The sequence below is a fragment of the Leguminivora glycinivorella genome, chromosome 6 (assembly GCF_023078275.1).
Source record: "Leguminivora glycinivorella isolate SPB_JAAS2020 chromosome 6, LegGlyc_1.1, whole genome shotgun sequence".
Classification (NCBI taxonomy): Eukaryota; Metazoa; Arthropoda; class Insecta; order Lepidoptera; family Tortricidae; genus Leguminivora; species Leguminivora glycinivorella.
In genome coordinates this window covers 6309373-6331098 of record NC_062976.1, presented here as the reverse complement: position 1 = coordinate 6331098, position 21726 = coordinate 6309373, and the positions used below count along the sequence as shown (strand labels likewise).

General features: G+C 38.1%; 2 protein-coding genes across 3 annotated transcripts in view; one reads left to right on the top strand and one right to left on the bottom strand.

Annotated features, from left to right (window-relative positions):
- The window catches only part of LOC125227017, a 37921-nt gene extending 26407 nt beyond the window's left edge, over positions 1 to 11514 (top strand). The window contains exons 2-6 of the mRNA XM_048131207.1: positions 5193 to 7523; positions 8132 to 8329; positions 8719 to 8860; positions 9326 to 9538; positions 10044 to 11514. Of these exons, the coding sequence (XP_047987164.1) occupies positions 5193 to 7523; positions 8132 to 8329; positions 8719 to 8860; positions 9326 to 9538; positions 10044 to 10132 (2973 nt within the window). The 3' untranslated portion in view covers positions 10133 to 11514. The remainder of the gene's footprint in view (positions 1 to 5192; positions 7524 to 8131; positions 8330 to 8718; positions 8861 to 9325; positions 9539 to 10043) is intronic.
- LOC125227018 (eukaryotic translation initiation factor 2-alpha kinase 1-like) lies at positions 11509 to 16616 on the bottom strand. 2 transcript variants are annotated; one of them, XM_048131208.1, is made up of 4 exons: positions 16383 to 16616; positions 16056 to 16076; positions 14354 to 15699; positions 11509 to 12806 (listed from the first exon to the last, which is right to left on the bottom strand). In XM_048131208.1, the coding sequence occupies exons 1-4, from the start codon at positions 16438 to 16440 to the stop codon at positions 12474 to 12476; spliced, it is 1758 nt and encodes a 585-aa protein (XP_047987165.1). In that variant the 5' UTR covers positions 16441 to 16616; the 3' UTR covers positions 11509 to 12473. The 2 variants fall into 2 exon arrangements, with proteins under 2 accessions (XP_047987165.1, XP_047987166.1); XM_048131209.1 differs by lacking the exon at positions 16056 to 16076.
- Positions 16617 to 21726: the final 5110 nt, after the last annotated feature.

Sequence of the window (21726 nt, the reverse complement as noted above, 5' to 3'; positions counted from 1 at the left end):
ACGAGACCGCAGGCACCTTCCCCTACTATATATATGGTGGTTGCCCGCCTCAGACCTATCCGGCCTCGCTTCGCTCGGCCGTCTATATGTCTTCGGCCGGCAACCCCCTTTGTCCCGGCCTCTGTAGTAATGTACCTACTATTAAATTCTCAAGGTTGATTTTTATGTACATGTTAGGGACCAGCCACACTTAAGAGACGCATGTCTTGCGGCGCGGAACGGACGTCCGCGCCACGCCGCCTGAATGTAATTCAAAAAACGTCTCCTCAGTACATTTTGTATAGGAAGGACGTAAGACGCGCCCCAGGCGGCGTGGCGGTAGCCTATACAAAATCCTATACAAAATGTACTGAGGAGACGTTTTTTTAATTACATTCAGGCGGCGTGGCGGAGACGTCCGTTGCGCGCCCCGAGACACGCGACGCTTAAGAGCGCTTTCAAAAAATCTGCTTGCTCGAATTTCGACGCCGGCGGCGCTGGCGTGCGCCTGTGTGCAAACGCACACTATAACGAGAAGCATAACGATTGTAGCCTGCGGTACAGACATAGCGTGCGATCCTCTTCGAACCAACCTTACGTGCGGCTAGAGCGAAAGGGATAGCATTCATGGTCGGTACCGCCACGCCGTCAGTAGCGTTGCGGACTAACCATTATTGATACTTGCGTAAAAACACCACCATATATATTACATATTTGCATACATGATTTCCGATTTCGTGCATAAATACTTGACCTTTTAGTTTAATTATTAAACTTATCACAGTTTTTTTTATTAAAACGTGTGTAGCCTTGGAAGAAATAAATTAAAAAACTTTTATAATATAATAAATTGTGTATATAATATTGTCTTCTGTCACCGCGATAGTTACTCATGAAATAAATTTATGGAATCAGATTATATCGCGTATAATGAATATAATCCGTTTTCTTAGTTTTATTTCATTTTGTATATGATATGTTTTCTAGGTTCTTTTCGGTGAAGGAAAACATCGTGAGGAAACCGGACTTATTCCAATAAGGTCTAGTTTACCCTTTGGGTTGAAAGGTCAGATGGCAGTCGCTTTCGTAAAAACTAGTGCCTACGCCAAATCTTGGGATTAGTTGTCAAAGTGGACCGCAGGCTCCCATGAGCCGTGGCAAATGCCGGGATAACGCAAGGAAGATGATGATGTTTTCTAGGTACATATATATAATGGAACTAAGATCGGTTTTCTTTAATTTTAAGTAGTTTTTTTATATTTAAAATGTGTTTTTAGGGTTTCGTAGTCAACTAGGAACCCTTATAGTTTCGCCATGTCTGTCTGTCTGTCCCTCCGCCCGTCCGTCCGTCCGCGGATAATCTCAGTGACCGTTAGAACTAGAGAGCTGAAATTTGGTACCAATATGTATATCAGTCACGCCGACAAAGTGCAAAAATAAAAAGTGGAAAAAATGTTTTATTAGGGTACCCCCTACACGTAAAGTAGGGAGTGATTTTTTTTTCATTTCAACCCTAACGTATGATTTATTGTTGGATAGGTATTTAAAAATGAATTACTGAAATCGTTTTTTGATAATATTAATATTTTCGGGAATAATCGCTCCTAAAGGAAAAAAAAGTGTGTCCCCCCCCTCTAACTTTTTAACCATATATTTAAAAAATATTTGAAAATCACAAAACTTTATAAACTTTCTAGGAAAACTGTTTTGAACTTGATAGGTTCTGTAGTTTTTGAAAAATATGGAAAACTACGGAAGAGCCGAGCGGCTATTTACCAACGCGGCTTTAAAAACCGGCCGAGAGCGTGTCGGGCCACGCTCAGTGTAGGCACTGAGCGTGACCCGACACGCTCTCGGCCGGTTTTTAAATATTATGTTGTTTTAATTGCATGGAGTACAGGAAGGTCCACATCTATGTATTAGTTTTTTTTAAGGAAATACATCTCTACGCTACGCCTACCTGCTTTAGTTGACTGTTGACACACTGAGACAGTGGATGCGCCAGAGTATAAAAGAGTGATTACCATCTCTTGTCAAAGATCTTGTTGAGACGAATCAAACGAACCCAAACACGAAGTGTTTTCAAGACCTGGTCGTGGAATACTCTTGACTACCTTCCAGCTTCATCATCAGATCCTGGGTACCATATCTTGTCAAAGATCTTGTTGAGACGAATCAAACGAGCCCAAACACAGAAGAGTTTCAAGACCTGGTTGTTGAATACTCTTGACTACCTTCCGGCTTCACCATCAGATCCTGGGTACCATCTCTTGTCAAAGATCTTGTTGAGACGAACCAAACGAGCCCAAACACGAAATGGTTTCAAGACCTGGTTGATGAGAACTCATGACTACCTTCCGGCTTCATCATCAGATCCTGGGTACCATCACCTCTTGTCAAAGATCTTGTTGAGACGAACCAAACGAGCCCAAACACGGAGTGGTTTCAAGACCTGGTTGATGAATTCTCTTGACTACCTTCCAGCTTCATCATCAGATCCTGGGTACCATCTCTTGTCAAATATCTTGTTGAGACGAACCAAACGAGCCCAAACACGAAATGGTTTCAAGACCTGGTTGATGAGAACTCATGACTACCTTCCGGCTTCATCATCAGATCCTGGGTACCATCACCTCTTGTCAAAGATCTTGTTGAGGCAAATCAAACGAGCCCAAACACGAAATGGTTTCAAGACCTGGTTGATGAGAACTCATGACTACCTTCCGGCTTCATCATCAGATCCTGGGTACCATCACCTCTTGTCAAAGATCTTGTTGAGGTGAATCAAACGAGCCCAAACACGAAATGGTTTCAAGACCTGGTTGATGAGAACTCATGACTACCATCTGACTTCATCATCAGATCCTGAGTACCATCTATTGTCAAAGATTTTGTTGAGACGAGTCAGTAACCTAAAATGATATTCAATAATAAATAATACTTACTAAAAATATTAGTCAAGTTAATTAGTTAGTTACCAAAGTCGTCAACCCAAGGATCAAAGTTTCCAGTCGCAGTATACATGCAACAGTACAGCCAAACACGCACACAAGTGCGGTTTTGGACACGGCGGGTGCCGCACACAATGACAAAATAACTTCGCGATCGTCGAGCCGCGTGCGGAGCGGACTAACATACGTCCTGCCTCTACAAGCTCTGCCGCGGTACTGACATCGCAAGCGCGCGTAACCGGTAATAAGGAGGCATTTTTAAAAAATCGTCAAAAATATTAAATTGCAATTAATAGAAAACTTTTGCATAAAATCTGTTTGAGTAAGCGTTGCAGATTATTTTTATATTAAAACTACTTCAAAAACACGTAAGTTTTCGAAGAAATTGACACTTATTCTGAGGTGATTTCTGAAACAAATTGGATTCATCATATCCTCATTTACTCTATTCTAAAGCCTTATAACAAAGAAGTAGTCTCAGAAGATTGTAGTACAGGATATACATAATACAAATTTACCACTTGAAGCATTCAAAACTATCCAAATTTTACAAATTAGACGGACTAAGTCAGCACTTTTCGCGGGTTTTCCTAAACATGCACCAGAAAAAAAATCATAATTAATTAAGTGAGTTAGTTTTTAAAAATCCAGTCTCACAACATGTAAGTTAAGAAGATGTCCTAATCGAATCATGAACTTAATAAGTCTTTTAGATGACGGAAAGTGTAGCATTTTGCCGACTAAAACTATCAATTTTACATTATTACGACGTTTTCGTTGAATGCCCTCTTAAGTGGGAACGCTGCCTTAGTAAATACTGTTAGGAATTGATAATCATTATTGTCGGAACATTTCCGCCGATTAGCCGTCATGTGCCGTCCGCACATTTAGATACAACATAAATATTAAAATTAATGTAATTTGTTATGCTATTCTGACCGCACTGACTCTACATAATTGCCGTAAAATTATGTGAAAACTTAATTTAATAAAATCTCGGCATTAAAACGTACCGTTTTAAATGTTTTAATATCATTATCATTAAGCACGTTTTGCATTTTGCAGTATGTTACAGTCAATTTACCTGCACGAGAATTACCTACGTCAGCTGGTATTTTGATCTTTTCTCTTTTCATTCACAATTCACAATAGTGTCGCTTAACTTCAAACTCGGGTAAATCAATTCTGCTTTAAGGTTGATTATGTATACGTATAGGAATCAATCTTATAGCAGAATGGATTTACCCAAATTTGAAGTTAAGCGACACATTAAAGTTTTATCGACCTATCAACTACAATTATGTTCCAAGGGTGTTTTCAGACAAGCGTATTTTTACGCACGTGATCGTTTCTGTGACAACTGTTACAGTAAACGGCGATAAAGAATGCACTTTGGAAATCGGTCTTTGGAAAGAGACAAATAACGTCACATAAGCAAGAAAGAGACAACGCTCTACGAAGACGAAAAAACCGATGTGCAATCATTGTCGCCGCGTACTGTACAAACTTTCATTTTCATTTGGTTTTGACGATCTTAAATATACGCTCGTTAATGCGCGTGTATGAGTCTTAGCGAGTTTACACGCTTGTATGAAGCGCCCTACCTAAGCCTATTGTATTATTCAATTCTTCCAAAAACCGTTTAGGTAACCGTTTGTGGTATTACTTACCTACAGTGCAAGGAAGTATCCAATGTAATGATCATTTATCAAATTGGTAACGTATTTTTGAAATCTGGTGCCTTCAATTGGTAACGTATTTTTGAATTCTGGTGATCATCAAGTGCCTTGCAAAATAACTATCGTGGCAAACTAATTTGACCGTGAGGGCGGCATCGCATTGCATGCATATTGAATATAATGCATATTCTATACGCATTTTCGATAAATATTTCGCTTTGCACAATCTCAATAATGTGGAATAGAAATTGTGTCGTGTCGTCCGCTTATAAATCACTTTAATATCCAACGTATCACTTTTATATGTACTACACCGGATCATTAACGGATAGCCGAGGAAAAAGACCGGCACTATATTATACAACTTTAAGCCTTATACCGCTACATTTAAATTTTCAAATGCATATGATCGTAACGACTGTATCGTGTAGACACGCAGATTCACTATGCCTTTTAAATACTGAAGTTACACCTCTAAGAATAATATTGTTGCACGGAAGCTGATAATTGTTCTAGATTCTAAAACAAATTACAATAATTAGGTAATAAGGTATTAAAGATGTCATTGTTCTTTTGTTTACAGATAGAAAATGACTTCGACAGAAGAAGACAAACGACGCTCGGGCACCCCGGCTTCAACGAGCACCAGACCAGATTCGGCCTCAACTCGCCGCTCCAGAACTTCCAGCAGGGAGGCCTGATCAGCACCCCGGCCCCGACCCTCCAGTTTCAACAACCCTCACAATCCCTCTTCCAGCAGCCATATGTCCCACAATTCAACAATATCATACCCACCAACATCCCTAATAACGCGCAAAACCTCCCCCTAGGCAACAATGGATTCTTCAACCAAGCACCCACCCTCCCGATCCAAAATACCTTCCAACAACAAAACTTGCCGCCGTTACCCCAAAATAACATCTTGCAACAACAACCGACCCTTTCCACCTTCCAGAATAGCTTACCTCTCCAGCAAAATACCGGTTTTAACAACCCCCTGCAAGGAAACACTGTGAACATCGGACAACAGAGGCCGACTCAAGCGGCTTTCCTGCCAACTCTGCCTCCTACTCAGAGCCAGTCGTTCCAACAAAGCCCTATTACTATCCAACAAGCTCCTAATCTTGCTCCACAGAATCTTAACCTTAATAATGCCCAGATTCCCTTCCAATCATCTCTAGGCCAGGCCCCAATCTTTTCAAACGGCCAAACGTCTCAAATCCAAAACTTTTTCGAACAACAATCACAAGAGAATCTCGAGAAACTGAAGGAACTCCAAGAGCGACAGCGAATCATTCAGAAACACCAAGAATTTGTACAAAAGCAACAGCAAAAGCAACAGGAAAAAGTAGAAAAACTTCATGAAGAATTCGTGAGCAAACAGGCAACAAAGACGTTGCCCACTTTTTCGACCACGGAACGCTACGAAGATTTCTACAATAGAAATCAGGAAAAGCGCAGACCTATTCTCGCGCATGAGACGGATTTATTTAGGAAAGCTGTCGAAATGTACGAGAAACAGCACCCGACTACCACCACCTCCACAACAACAACTACCACTACCACCACCCCGGCGCCCTCTCGGTACAGGACCAGAGCTAAACCTCAGACTAAAACAAGAGCTCCACCCCAAGATAGGGACAAGCAGAAACTTTACAACGAAATCAAAAATCTATTGGAAGAAAGCGAAACCAAAGGCTTTGACGACAGCTTGAGAGCTAAAAGTGTAGCACTGCTTCAAAAACCTGACATCTTGAAACAACTAAAAGTTGCTTTAGCTGAGAACCCGGAAGACTTCAGTGAGAAAAACTTTACGTCACGGGAGATATCTTTGAACGGCCAGAAATTCGAAGTGATAAGAACGACCAACCCTAACCTGATTCCTAAAGGCGCGATAGCTGCTGATGGATCAAACTTACACATCATGGCATCGCCTGCACCCCAAAAAGAAAGCAGAATTAATTTCGATGATCTCACTAAAGGTGTTTTGCCACCCGGTGCCGACTTCGAACTAATCAGACAGTCCGACAACGGAAAACTTGAAGAAGTTTCCAAAATACCAAGCACTATTCAAAATAAAAAGAAAGTCACTTTTGTATTCCTTGAAGAACAGGACGATGGCTCATACAAAGTGAAAGGAGTCAAGGCAAACGGACAACAAACTGAAGAAGGTCCTGAAGTGGAAAACATTTTAAACAAGATAAAGAAAGGTGAAATCCAGCTTCCAGGACCAACTAAAATCTCCAACGCGATCTTCAGTTCCACTACATCTAATCCAGTCACAGATGCAACAGATTATATAGCAGAGTCATCACACCACCCTTCAAGTTATTCCAGCTTTGTCACCACTTCTAACCACGGGACATCTGGCCATACAAACCCAATTATACACACAACACCTACTCCATCATACCGAAGTACCACCCAAGCAACGAGAAATACTCAACCTGAAACTTACACGCCTACAACTAGAAGTGTAACGACAACGGAGAGATACATCGCTAAATCCACTTCGCCCTCGTTCGTAGGTTCGAGAAACACCTTCAGTCCATCAACGAGGAACACCTTCCCAAGCTCAACTCAATCTTACGTCTCGTCCACGCCTTCTTACAGAGGAGGAGACTTGGTCGTCATAGGATCAAGCACTATACCTCCAAGCGTGGATGAAGGTAGTTCACATCTTCAATTCGCCAGGCAGACAAACCCTGGTCTAGTGGATATACTGAAAGAAAACGGGTTGTTTGCTACTGCGAAGTATTTGAAGCAATCTGGGTTGGACACGATTCTGAATGAGACTGGACCTTACACGATATTCGCGCCGACGGACAAGGCTTTCAGGACGCTCCTGGTGCAACTTGGAGGCCCTGACCGAGCCGAGGAGAAGTTCCGAGACAACCCAAGACTGCTTAGTGGGGTAAGTTGTAAAAAAATTTGTTTGAGTTAGCCACAGCAAATGGCGTTTTATCACAGTTGCACGCGACAAATTAAAACTTCCAACAAAGAAACTCAGTATACTTATTGATTAAATTTATAATTTATAGTTGGCAACCATAAAATAATGAAATTATTTTGGCCAGTTTTTAATCATATTATTTGTTGCACGCACAATGCATGAATTAAGAGTATTAATATCGGCACGAGTAGGAAACTCAATGCCAGTAGGTAATTGTTTAAATATTACATAGGTACATAATTATTGATTATAAATTAGAGTTGCAGTAAAGTATGAACTCCTGTTTGTCTGCTACAGTAATTAATTTTTTTCGTGGTTCCGTATTCCGGCTTTCTAAAGAAGCTGAGACAATTTTGGCCATTTCCATGAGATAGGGATAGATTAGGGAGTAGGGACACTCGTCTTACGACACTCATCTGACTGGCAACGTGCAAGACGGAGTGACGCTGATTGTCACAAGTACAGTAACACTACAAAAATTAGGACAGCACGTGGACGTAATTGTCCCTAGTCTAAGTAAAAGTCTTATTTCCTGTATAGAGACTTCTTAATTCTTATTCCGTTTTCAGCTCCTTCTGCACCACGTGATCCCCGGAGCGTTCGACATCGCGTCTCTCCAAGACGAGATGACTGGCGTGTCTCTCGCCGGCACTCAGCTGAGAGTCAACCAGTATGACATGCACGATGTCGAGTGGAATGAAGTTCGGGTCACGACTATCAACGGAGCCAGGGTGTTGGATGAGAAGAAGGATATACATATTCCGCAGGTACGTAGTGCTTTGCCAATTACTCGTAATGTAAATACCTACCGGAATCGGATTCTTTGATAAATTATGAGATTACCTTTTCTCGCCGGAACTGGAACCTAACTCAGGGTCAGAGATGGGAATCCAGTTCGCCGTCAATTTAAATAGGTGATCCAAGTACGTAACGTGACCATCGTAGCAGTCGACAAGTTTCTTCAAGAAGATGACGGAAAAGAAATAATTTGCAGGACAACTAACAACTAGCGTCTCTCTCGCAAACATTGAACTCAGGGTAACAAAATCTTACATATCACACAAGTATAAGAGACTCGAGTTTAGACTAAAATTAGACATAGTCTCGAACCAACTAAGAAAAATAGGTGCTAATCTCCTCATCATCTATTTTTCAGGGCATCGCACACGCAGTAGACCGGGTGATGTTCCCGCTGCCGGTTGGAGACCTGGTGCAGACCTTGCAAGCCGACAGGGACCGGCGATTCACCACGTTCCTGAAGGCCATACATGCTAGCGGATTCGCGGATACGCTTTCCGGTAAATCTTCCACTTTTTTCCTTAGGTAGAGTATACCTATAAGTACCAATGAGTAGAAGCTTTTAGAACCTGCTGAAAGCAGCATTTTGTATATTAGGTTTTTACACTGCTAAGTAATTACTTTACTAAGTATTATAAACTTAATTACACGCCAAAGAGAATTTCGGTTCGGAGTAGAAAAGTTCTCACGAAACCAGACCATCAAGAATTGGTTGGTTATTCTTACTCTCTGTATTAAACGATTAAGTAAGATATATATAAGGTAATCACCCTTATTACATCGTACACCTATTCTTCAACTTTGCTGCTACGGATCTTATGCTCCTTTAGTAAGACACACGAAGTGCTCAAATCATAAATGCTACATCTCGCTGGGTCCTTGTGAAAATTTTTATACTTAGGTTAGGTACATGTATATACGATGGTTCGCACGCGATAAAGATGTTATTTCAATTTTCGTTTCAGAGAGCAAAACCTACACCGTATTCGCGCCCACCGACGCTGCCTTCGCCCGGGTCTCTCCTGCCGAGCTGGCTCGCTACTCAGAGAAAAGCGCTGCTAAGGCGCTAGTAGCGCGGCACGTGTTACCGGGGACGCTATACAGTGCTGGCATGCGGTATTATCAGCTCAGGAACTCCATGGAGGAAGCCACACCGCTCACGCTACAGAAAAATGCGGGTAAGAATTTTGTAGACGTTATCTTTCATCATCAGAGATAAGAGATAAGAGCTGCACTCTTGTCGATAAAACAATCTCCAATGTCTTCGAGCGTTGGTAGCGCGGCATGTGTTGCCAAAGACATTTTTGTCTCACAATGTAGATGGAAAACAAGGACAAATATAATGTGGTGGAGATGGTGGGATAGGACCCTCGAAAGTATTAGAAATCCTTCGTGCCATTTTTTTTTTCAATTTTTAATTGCTGAACTATATCGAGGGTTTACTGGTGAAACCCGATAAGTTGAGCAAACTGGTTTTTGAAATTCGAACTATGTGCAATTTCCACAATGTTGTTATTTCAAGGACAAATTATCTCGATTTATCGGGTTTTAAGCATTTTGTGTGAGTGCATTTAAAATATGGGTCGATCAGCCTCACTGCTCTCCCCAACTAATATCCTCACTTCCGAAGCGCAACAATTTAAATAATACCCATTTTCTATTAGTCTCAATTTCTGTCCGCAGGCCGTATAAAGGTGAACAACGCGCAGGTGATCACCCACAACATCCCGGCGACCAACGGCGTCATTCACGCGGTCGACACCATCCTGTAGCCGCCATCTTGAAAACCTGAACTTATCTGCTCTGTGGCGCGAAAGTAAAAAAAAAAAGACAATGGGATTTGGCAAAAGTACGAGTATTCATAGATGGAACCATTCATAGGCTTCCGGTGTTTGGACTTGGTTAAATGTTCTCTCGCTAGCTTCTAAAAAAGAATTTGACACTAAATAATTGTAAGATTAGCAGGGAAACCTATAGTTGTGTCTTCTGTAAATAGATTCGACCGGCTAGCCCCCATTGAGTACGCTTGAACCGTAACCTGGACATGCCACCATAAAGAGGAAAGCACGATACCGTTTAATACATGTCTCAATCTCGCACTGGCTGGAGCAACGAATGTCGTAATAACTGGTAACGTGCAGCTGGGTTTAGTAAAAACAAACGGTAGGTAGATAAAGTCGGATCAAGATAACTCTACCCAAAGTATGTCGAGTGTGAGTGTTGCCATCAGCAATTCAATTTTTTTTGATAATTATAGAGGCTCTTCACACTGTCAACTCAAAGTCAGAGAGTTACCTTAGACGGACTGTTTCCATTCCGTGACTTTTTTCGCAAAAAGTTTCGGAATGAAAACAACAGTTTCCTGGTAATTAGTAACAAATCGGGTTAATTTGACCTGTTTGCGCCCAGTAACGTGGTTTTATGATTGGTGAGTGGTTTGTTAGAATTACTACAAGATGGCCGCGACGGCAGGTAAGTAGGGTTCCCGCCAAATTAGCTTCAGTGAAGCTTAAACTTGCTCTTGATTTAAATGCTCATCTCTTGTCTATGTCTCACGAAGTCTGTCTGCTAAACTCAGGCAGTAAGAACCAGACTACTCAATTGAACTATAGGTACCTATGTACCTTTCTTGTGCGTATTTTTATGTGAAATTAGAGTCTTGGGCCAAACTATACATATAATTTAAGTGAAAACTTGCCTAATATATGTATAATATGTAATATGGGGTATGTTCCAAATTGTAATAAATTTAAAACAAATAAAAATAATATGACTATTGGCATAATACGCTCAATGTCAAGCGTCATATATTTTGATTTTTTTTTAAACGTGAGTCCATAGACATCATAGATGAGCTAAGAGGCTTTTTCGAGAATGAATACCGAAAGTAATTATTAGTGAAGTCCTGTTTACAATTCCAGTAATATCTTACCCAGTAATTTTCTTACAAAGTATTAAATAATATAAATTAAGATTAACGTTTGAAAACTGTTTGAAACAGTGGGCAAGTATTAGAACAAAAGCATTTAAATTCTAACTTCCGGTATGTTCAGCCCATATTCGAATTACTTTAAGACTGTAAATATAACTAGAATAAGGCAATAATTTATAAACATGCGTTAATGTTTTTGTAAATAAAATCCATAACTTAAAATTTTGTTGTTTTATTAGTTGGCAGAAAGCATGTCCAAAAAAAATCTGATCGGAGTAAGGAGATTAAATTTTAGATGTAAGATAATTTACACGGTTATCACACGGATCTGAAAGTGCGCAGTTTTAATGTATAATTGAAACCGCGATATAAACATATATAGCGATGTATCGCTCGCACACCAGAGGAGCTCGTAATGTGAAATCAGTGTGACCACCGCCTTATACCTACTTACCTAGATTAAACAGTAACCCCCTTATTTTATTAATAAGGGGGTGGGAAGCAAATTAGGATCTACCATAAATATTATAAGTACCTATAACAATTGCATTAAAACAATAGTTTTACTAACTGCTTGGGTAAAATGATAGATGTCATGATCATACAATTTTGTGAGTTTTTGGATTTGAGTCTTTTTAAGGCATAAATTGTATTGAAAGGTCATCTATCACTATAGTACCTACACTCTCTGAGGTATCTATATAGCAATCAAGTGTAGTAACTAGAATAGGTACCCTATAATAGTTCATATTATGTATATATGAGTTCCGAGCGCGTGGTTTTCTCAAAATTAGACTAATTCATATCAATATTTAAAGATCAACACGCGCATTTGGCCCAAAATTCAGATCAAAGTAAGTTTCCTTGATACACTTGATGTTGGTATTGTAGCTAGGTATACTACAAATCCAGATCTATGGTTTTATTACAAATTGGTAGGAAAAATACTGCTGATGAATGAAAATGATGCATTAAACGGTGCTTGATAGCAGAAAAATTGCATACTTTTAAAACCTCAATCATACTTTTCAAGTCAACATCAGTGCAGCAAGAAAACAGCCTTAAGAATATTACAGTCAAAAATCTACATACCCACTCCGATCATATAGCATTACATATAACACACGCACACACACACACATAAGTACACTTATTGGTGTTTCCATGGATGTGGTAAGGATTCAAGATTTGTGACTAAATTTTGCCAGCATCATTTTCAACTGTGCTATTTCATCATCCTTCGCTGCCAGTTCCTCTCTCAATGACTTTATAGTTTCATCCTTATTCTCCGAGAGGTTCTTAAGTTCTTCTAAAAGTTGTCTAGTGTCAAGTCGTTTCGACGGGCGCCGCTGGACGAGTTTCCCGATGACGTGGGCTATTTTAGGGTAGTTGGCAGTGAGGTGTGCGGGGATCTGGCCTTTGCGGAGGTCTGTGATGGTCTTCACTCGTTCCATGTCGGTGCTAAAGGGCTCTATCAGCTCTAGGAGGATGATTCCCAGGCTGTACATGTCACTCTGAAAAGTTTAAAAATATTATGAAATTATGTGTCTATTGAGTGAAGGCTAGATGTACAATCAATCATATTCTTTATTCAAATAGGCTTACAATGAGCACTTTTCAACAATGGTCAACAATGTACAATTTTCATCTTATTCTAAAAATATCAGAGCAATTTATTGGTGCATAAACAATATTGTTTTAAAACTACATTGAATTAAAAAAATTAAAAAATATGGGCCGAATATGGACTTTGCCGAATACGAATATTCGGCCGAACATTCGGTTCAGCTCTTACCGAACCGAATATTCGGTTACGCCATATTTTTAAAGCGAATGTTAAGATTAAAACTAGATGTTAAATGATTGATAATGGTTACATTTATATTGCTACAACTATGTTCTTATATGATTTAGTGGATAACTAAATATTTGTTAAACAACTCTGAACTCTTCTCAACTCTTAAACTACGGTTTTCTAACTTTTTTACAAAATAATTGTATATTTTATATTTTGTCGTATAGACAATAATATATTTTTAGTACTTCCTTAGAAAGCTACTAAAATAGGAGCTTATTCAATGGAATACGTAAGATCTTCATTAGTTATTTACTTTGTTTATTCGGTAAATATTCGGCAATGCAACCGAATTATTCGGCCAAATACGAACATTGAAAAACTTGCCGAATATACCGAATACCGAATATTTACCGAATATTCGGCCCATCTCTACTTGGAAGTGAGCTTTTAGCCTTTTACCATTGTTGAAACTGGTATCAGTTACGATTCTACTAACTTTGTTATGTACACAAAAAGAAAACAATATACTTAACAACCTTGGAACAGTAATCATCAGTACAAAACAACAAGTAGCGTGTAGCGTCAGCACTTTCAAGGTTTGAGGGTATGACCTCTCGCACGGCCAATAACGCTCAAAATAAGCACGTAACATACAAGCAATGTACGTTTGTATAATTGAACTACATTACGAAACAAGAGAATCGTTTATCGATGTTGCGGTTTTAGAATCCGGTGCGATGTCGATTTTTATTAGGTTGCAAGCTTTTGCAAATTTTATTAAAATCATCATCATCCTCCTTGCGTTATCCCGGCATTTGCCACGGCTCATGGGAGCCTGGGGTCCGCTTTGACAACTAATCCCAAGATTTGACGTAGGTACTAGTTTTTACGAAAGCGACTGCCATCTGACCTTTCAACTCAAAGGGTAAACTAGACCTTATTGGAATTAGTCCGGTTTCCTCACGATGTTTTCACCGAAAAGCGACTGGTAAATATCAAATGACATTTCGCACATAAATTCCGAAAAACTCATTGGTGCGAGCCGGGGTTACAACCCGCGACCTCCGGAACGAAAGTCGGACGTACTTGCCGCTAGGCAAATTTTATTAAAGTAACTAACCTTTATTTGATTAAGCTGAAAGATCCCATACATACGTATATGTATAATTATTAATTACGTAAGTGCTAATTGAAATGGAATGCCAAGACATCTAGACAATTTTTTTTAAATACAGGAGTCTCTTCTTAATTTGTAAAACTTACCTTAGGATTGCATTGTCCCTCCAACTGCTCAGGAGCTGCATACAAATGTGTACCCAGCGCTAATCCACTGTGCGACTGCTGCAGTGGACACGCCAGCCCGAAGTCTCCCAACTGCACCAGCACTCCCGTCTCGCTCTGTGCCACAAACACGTTCGAAGGCTTCACATCATGGTGGATTATACCTTTAGAGTGAATGTAATTTAACCCTTTCACCAACTGTGTGAACATGTCTACCAGAACATCAATGTGTGTCCAAGTTACAGGATATTTAGCATCCGGTGTCATGTCCATCCCAGAGTCATCACTAGTAGACAAATCCGTAGAACTCTTACGTGATGTAGACATGAGATTATTGCGATCGTCAAGCCATTGCTTTAGAGTTTGTTTGCAGAATGTCATTTGAATGTACAGTGTTGCCCATTTTAGATTTACTCGTGAACAGTTCTCATACTCTTTGCTGTCGATAAGTTTGCAAACTGCTTGTTCTTTTTCAGGAGTATCGGAATCTTCACCACTCTCAGTTTCATCAAAGTCTTCTATAGAGTTATCAGATACTTCTTGACTGCTTGAGTTTTTAAAGGAAATTATGAAATCAGACTGACTGTGCTGTTTTGTAAGTTCTTTAGAATTATGAGTCTTAAAGGACTTTACTAAATTAAGATTTGTTGATAGCAAACTAGAGTTGAGTGCTGAGAACTCATCACTGTCCATGTCCATCTGGTATTTACGTTTTTTCTTAGTCACAGTAGATTCTATCATTGGTTCAAGCCATGCCGCTTTGTAGTTCACTATGTTAGGATGGTTCAAACTGGCCAGAGTCTTAACCTCGGCCAAATGAGTCATTATTGAGTCAACATCAGAGGACTTGATGAACACTTTCTTTACAGCATATTCAACTCCATCCAATCTGTGTTTAGCTTTGAAAACACTACCAAATCCTCCACCAGCAATGTAGTATAGCTCATCAAATTCTCTGTGATAGCGGGACCATTCCAGGCAGGATGGTTGATGGATGGGCCATGATGCTGGTATAGTTATTGGTATTTCGGATCCAGTTGTGACAGTAACTAGTTGGTAGAGAGCCCGTTGGTACTGGCTCCTCATAGCCTCAAATTCTCCCATAGCATATGAGTCATCTATAAGATGCATGCTATGTAGTTTCTCACATATAGTGTTGTACAGTTGGTTCGCTCTGGTCATGTCTTTCTCGAGGAGTGCGCACAGCTGTTTGACAAGGGACTGGATGAGGAGACTGATAGGTGTGGTGGCAGCAGATTGTACTATTTCTACTTGTTGCATACTCTGATGCAGTATGTAATCATGTTCATGGCTGTTTTGATTTAGACCTGAAATTAGATAAAGGGATAATTAAATTGGTGAAACTAAGTTTTCTATTTCCTATACAGCAATAGATTACAGATAAATCCTGTCCTGTTATACATAATACTTATTTGTTAATAATTTATGCCAATTAATGTTCCCAAAAAGCATATAAATAAAAATTAGATTCTACTTATTTATTAGTACCAGAGGTTTCATTAGCTTTTTCTTAAAAAAAAAAAAAAATTACTTGTATTGTTGATTATGATCTTTGAATATTTGTTTCCTAGAACCATAATATTATTAGAAGTACCTTATTTTATGTTATTAAATACGAAAAATACACGAAATACGTCTAAAATATAATAAAATAAAGTCATACCATGTTCCATGGTAGAAAATACTAGAACAAAAAAGTAAACAAGGTAATCAGGATCAAGACTCCTGTCTCCATGGAGACCAATTTATTTACATAATTATATTTGACTGCGCGGGAAAACATGGACAATGACTAAAAGGCAGTTTTTATTGATTTCTTCATACAATTACGTCGTAGAACTCGTAGAGTTAGAGAGAGTTAAATCGTGATCGTGACGAAAGGATACCGTTAGTCTGAACGTTCAAGGCTATTTACTAGGTACGTGGTAGAACAGAAGACGTTGCCTGACACTCAACAAGAAGGCTTTTATCTAAATAAAATATTACTTACCTAAATCAAAGGCTTTCACAGTAGCGAGAGCCTCCCATTTATCCTTTTTACTTTCCATTTTGTATTGGTTCTGTGACCCAAGTGCTGATTGCAAATCTTTCGTTTGAAGCAGAAGAATACCATTTTAATGCAAAAACTATAAGTTTTTGCTAGAAGACATGGTTATTTTCCAGAAATATTGTAACAAAATAAACAATTCACACAAATTCACTAACTACATAATAATTTCATCATGACACTTTTTTTTTTTTTTTTTTTAATTTATTGGGAGCATTGGCAACTTGGCCATCAGCTCAAACATACAATATTTAATAAAACAGAAGAAACAATTAAGTACAGGTATAACAATTACTATGTTAAACATAAAAGTAAATAATTGCACATATTTAAATGATAAACTTATGACTATTTAGTAACTACACAATACAATGTTTTATCAATAAGAAGTAGTTTTGATCAATTAAAAATTATTTACAGAGCGCCAATAGTGTGCATAACAAATTCACAAATTACAGGGTACAATTGTGGATATTTTAAAAGAGCCTGTACAGAGTTTGGCAGAACTTGAAAACCCGTATCCATGCACATGGCAACAAATAACAACCTCTGCAAATTAAATGAAGAACAGTTAAAGAAAATGTGGTCAAGATTACACAAATTAAAATTACAATATGGACAAGCAGCGGAATCACTTAATTTTAATCGGAAAAGATGTGCTGGAAAACGAGCATGACCAATTCGCAATCTACATATAGTTGTAATAAATCTCCTTTCTATATATTTTCTTTGATATTCAAACCACGACTTGGTGCTGGGAGCCTGGACTATTTCGGCTAGCCATTTGCCTTTAACTTCTTTGGATTTAGACCACGAGTTATTCCAACGTCTAATCATAAGTTCTCTAACAAAAGGAACTAAATCGGTATAAGGTACTTTTAAATTACAAACTTGAATATTTTCAGAAGATTTGGCTAGCGTGTCTACAAGCTCGTTACCAAAAATTCCTGAATGTCCAGGAACCCAGCAAAATTCAACAATTATATTTCTATCTATTAAAGAACTTAAACAGCTTCTTAACTTATAAATTAAATAGTTAACAGTTGCACTTAGACATTTATTTTTAAGAGCTTGTAAAGCGCTCATGGAATCAGATAGAATTAAAAATTTGGTTTTATTTAAATAGTTATCGTTAATATGCTCTAAAGCGTAAATTATGCCTAATACTTCAGCCGAAAATACAGAAAAGTAACTACTACATTCAAACACTTTTCCTAAGTTCAAAAAAGAATCATAAAACGCAAAACTGGTCCTATCTTTAGTCTTTGATCCATCTGTATATAGTTTAATAAAATCAGTCTTCATATCAAGAAACTCCAAGAAGTCATATTTTGATTCAAATTTGATGAGTTCAACAACCACGTCTCGCATGCTATCATAGTATTCATGTTCAAAACAGGGAAGCAAATGCGACCAATACACTATATCTTGGAATTCAAAATTTAAATACGTTATAACTCCACTTATGGAAGAAGAATTAGTAAGCGGTGCTAAATTATAATTTGGTATGTTGACATATGTCAAGTATCTATAAGCTACTTCATTATCACGACTAACTAACTTAAGGCCATATTTATCAGTAATATAAGATCTACGTATAAATAGAGGCACAATGCCAGCCTCTATCTCCAGAGAATTAATTGGAGATGACATCATAGCTCCAGTAATAATTCGTAGCGCCCTATTTTGAATAATATCTAATTTCCTTAAAAGGTGGATATTCGCATCAGCAAAAAACATACAACCATAATCAAAATTACTTCTAATAGCTGCGATATATATAGTCTTAAGAACCTTAGGGTCTGCTCCCCATTTTACTCCTGTTAACGACTTCAATATATTTAAACCTAGTTCGGCTCTTTTAGAAATAGTATCAATATGAGTTTTCCACGAAAGATCATAATCAAGAAATAGGCCAACGTATTTGACAGAAGACTGAGCAGGAATAACGCTAGAATTATATAAAACTTGAGGGTAATGCAAGCCATTTTGAGAAAAGAGAATTACAGAACTTTTGGAAACATTAACTTCAAGTTTTAGTGAATTTGTTAATATGTTATGAATACTACGCAGACAGTCGTTCATAATAGATTCACCAACTTTTATATCATTACAGTTTACATATAAAACCAAATCATCTGCATAAAATAAGTGCTTAACAGAATGCGGAATTTCTTTCATAAAACAAACCAAACTTAGTATAAATGTAAGAGGAGATAATACAGAGCCTTGAGGAGTACCCTTTGTAGAAACTTTAGAACCTATTAAAGTAGATCGAATTTTTAAAGTTAGAGATCTTTTATTAAGAAAATTAAATAACCAACGTAAAATATGCCCAGGAAACCCCAATATAGATAAACTTTTAATAAGATATGCGTGATCAATGTTGTCAAATGCCCCTTTAATATCTAAAAAAACAGCTAATGTATACTGATTAGATCGAAAGTTATTCTTAACATCGCCAATTAAACAACTTAAGTTATCTATTGTACTTTTACCTTTCCGAAAACCGTATTGAGTACTTGGAATAAGTTTGCTGTTTTCCGTAAACCACTCTAGTCTATTTTTTAACATTGTTTCAAAAACTTTCGCGAAACAGGATGTTAAGGAAATAGGTCTATATGACTCAACGCAATTAGGATCCTTATAAGGTTTGAGAATTGGAACAACGTGTTGTGTTTTCCAAGTTGGAGGAATACAATTATTTTGCCATAAATCATTCAATATTTGCAATAACACTTCTTTGGCGTGATTAGGTAAGTTTTTGATGACACTGTAAGAAATGAAATCAGGCCCAGGTGAAGTATCTTTTTTATTTTCTAGTGCAGCTAAAAAATCATTAAAAGAAAAGTTGTTAACCATCCATTGAGCCTCCGGGAGGCCACAATTCTCAAAGTACTCATTAAGGTCACCATTTGATATATGATTATCGTCTGAAGCAATCCTGTCTAAAAACAGTGTCGAATTATCTGGATTTTGAAACAGATTTGAAGATGATGAAACTAAATTAAGTTTTGCATGCTTGAATCGGCGTATGTGATCCCAAATAATTTTACTCGATGTCATGCGATTAAAGGAAGAACAAAGATTAGACCAACACTCTCGTTTAATTTCAAATAGTTTTCTTTTCTTAAAGGCATCTAATTTTTTATATAAAATGTAGTTTTCTACAGATGGATATTTTTTGTATGATTGTAAGGCTATTTTGGCTCGTAAAACTACACATTCACATTCTTCATTCCACCAAGGAGTAGCTTTTAAATTTTTATTAAACTGGTAACATTTTTTAGAAAACGTCATTAATATGTCATGTAAAATACTCAAATACTTCGTATAATTTTCTAGAGGGTTATCTACAAACTGAAAAGCTTCATATTCAACATCACATAACTTTTTAAACTTGGCCCAGTCAATCTTTTTGAAATTTACATTAGCTAGTGAATTATCTTGACGAAGATTAATACCCGGACTCTTAGATATTGGAGTAGGCGAGTCAAAAACTACACCAATGAGCAGAGGGAAGTGATTACTACTAAGAAGATCATCAAGAACAGATACCGAACAACTAGAGCTAAGAGCTCGGGATGCGAATACTAAATCCAAAACATTACCTTGTTGGCCAAACGGAGCAAAAGTCGTGATCGTGCCGTCATTTAAACAAACAAAATCTGAATTTTCTATAAAAGCATGAAGAGCCTTACCTCTTCCATCATTTACTCTTGAACTCCAGGAGGAGTGATGTGCGTTGAAGTCACCTATTATGAGACGGTTATTGCTTACAAATTTTGAACACGAATCTTTTAATAAATCTATACTAAACTTACCATTTGGAGGTGGAGGTGCATATACACACAACAAATCTAGAAAAAAATTATTAATGTCAACAGTAACTAGAATATTTTGGAAATGGTACTGTGATGAAGTGTTGACAACACTAAACCTGAGTTTGGAACGGATAGCAATTGCAATGCCACTGTGGGGATGGTTAGAGTCTCTTCTAATGACAGTAAACCCAGGCAATTTTATAACTTTGCTAGGTGACAGCCAAGTTTCATTAATTAGTATGATGTCAACACTCTCATCACAGTTATGTAAAAAATGTATTAACTGACCTAATTTAGGAAATAGACTTCTGGAGTTCCAATGAAGTATTTTTAATTCTTTAAAACCTAACCTATCCATAATTTAAGTTGTGAAACTTGTTAAAAGCTGTTCTTTTACCATTTGGGAGGTTATAGGGATAGGACCAGAGGAAGTATTATTGATTTCTTTTTTCTTCAATAACTCTACAATTGTTTTGGTAATTGCATTAAGAACAATATCAGAGTTCAGGATATCAGCAATCACAGCACGTCCTTGAGGAGTCTTAGCAGGTGGTTTTTGCATCTTACTATTTGAGGTATTATTGGTATTGTTTTTAGGTGTAACAGCTACTGCAGCTGCCGTAGCATAAGAGAATTTGCCACTGATCTTGTTCTTAATTTGAGCAATTTTTTCCGCCTTTACCGTACAAGAATATGAAACTGCCGAATGGGGTCCACTACAGTTTGAGCACTTGAAGTCAGAAGGTGTGGGACATTCCTTGTAAAAATGTCCTGCCGAACAAATGGAACAAACTTGTGAACTTTTGCAAGCTCCACTACCGTGATTAAATTTGTAGCATCTGAAGCACTGCAGCAGTGGCCTGATGTACTCCTGTACAGGCATCCAGATGTGATCATAGATGACGTGGTCGGGTCTAGTTGCAGCCATAAATGTCACCAGAACAGTCGGAAGCGGTTTATATTGACCATTTTCTTGTTTTTTGGCAAATCGCTTCACACCGAGAACCATGCAGTCTGCTTTTAGTTCGTCAAGTAATGTCTCCTCACTGAGATCAACGGGAGCACGAATTATTCCTTGGCATTCAATACTATCGTAGGGGATTGTTGCCTTCCAGTTGTTGGCTTGTAATAGAGCATTGTTCAATAAAAATGCATTAGCATCTTTGGCACAACCAAAATAAACTTTTACATAAAAGTTACCCGCTGCTTTAACATACTGAACTCCAGTGACTTCTTTTAGTATCCTATTAACTTTGAGGATGTCCATGGGAATTTTATGCGTGGCCTCATTGGCATCGGACTGTAATAGAATGGCATATTCCTTTTTGGTCAGGTCTTCGTATATAGGATTGTGATCTTTGAAAAGACCACGCCTGCTTCGTATGTGGGTCATTTTTTGTTTACGTGATGTGCACGTATCATCAGAATCCGGTGTTTCTCTGTTTTTCTTTCTTTTTGAAGAA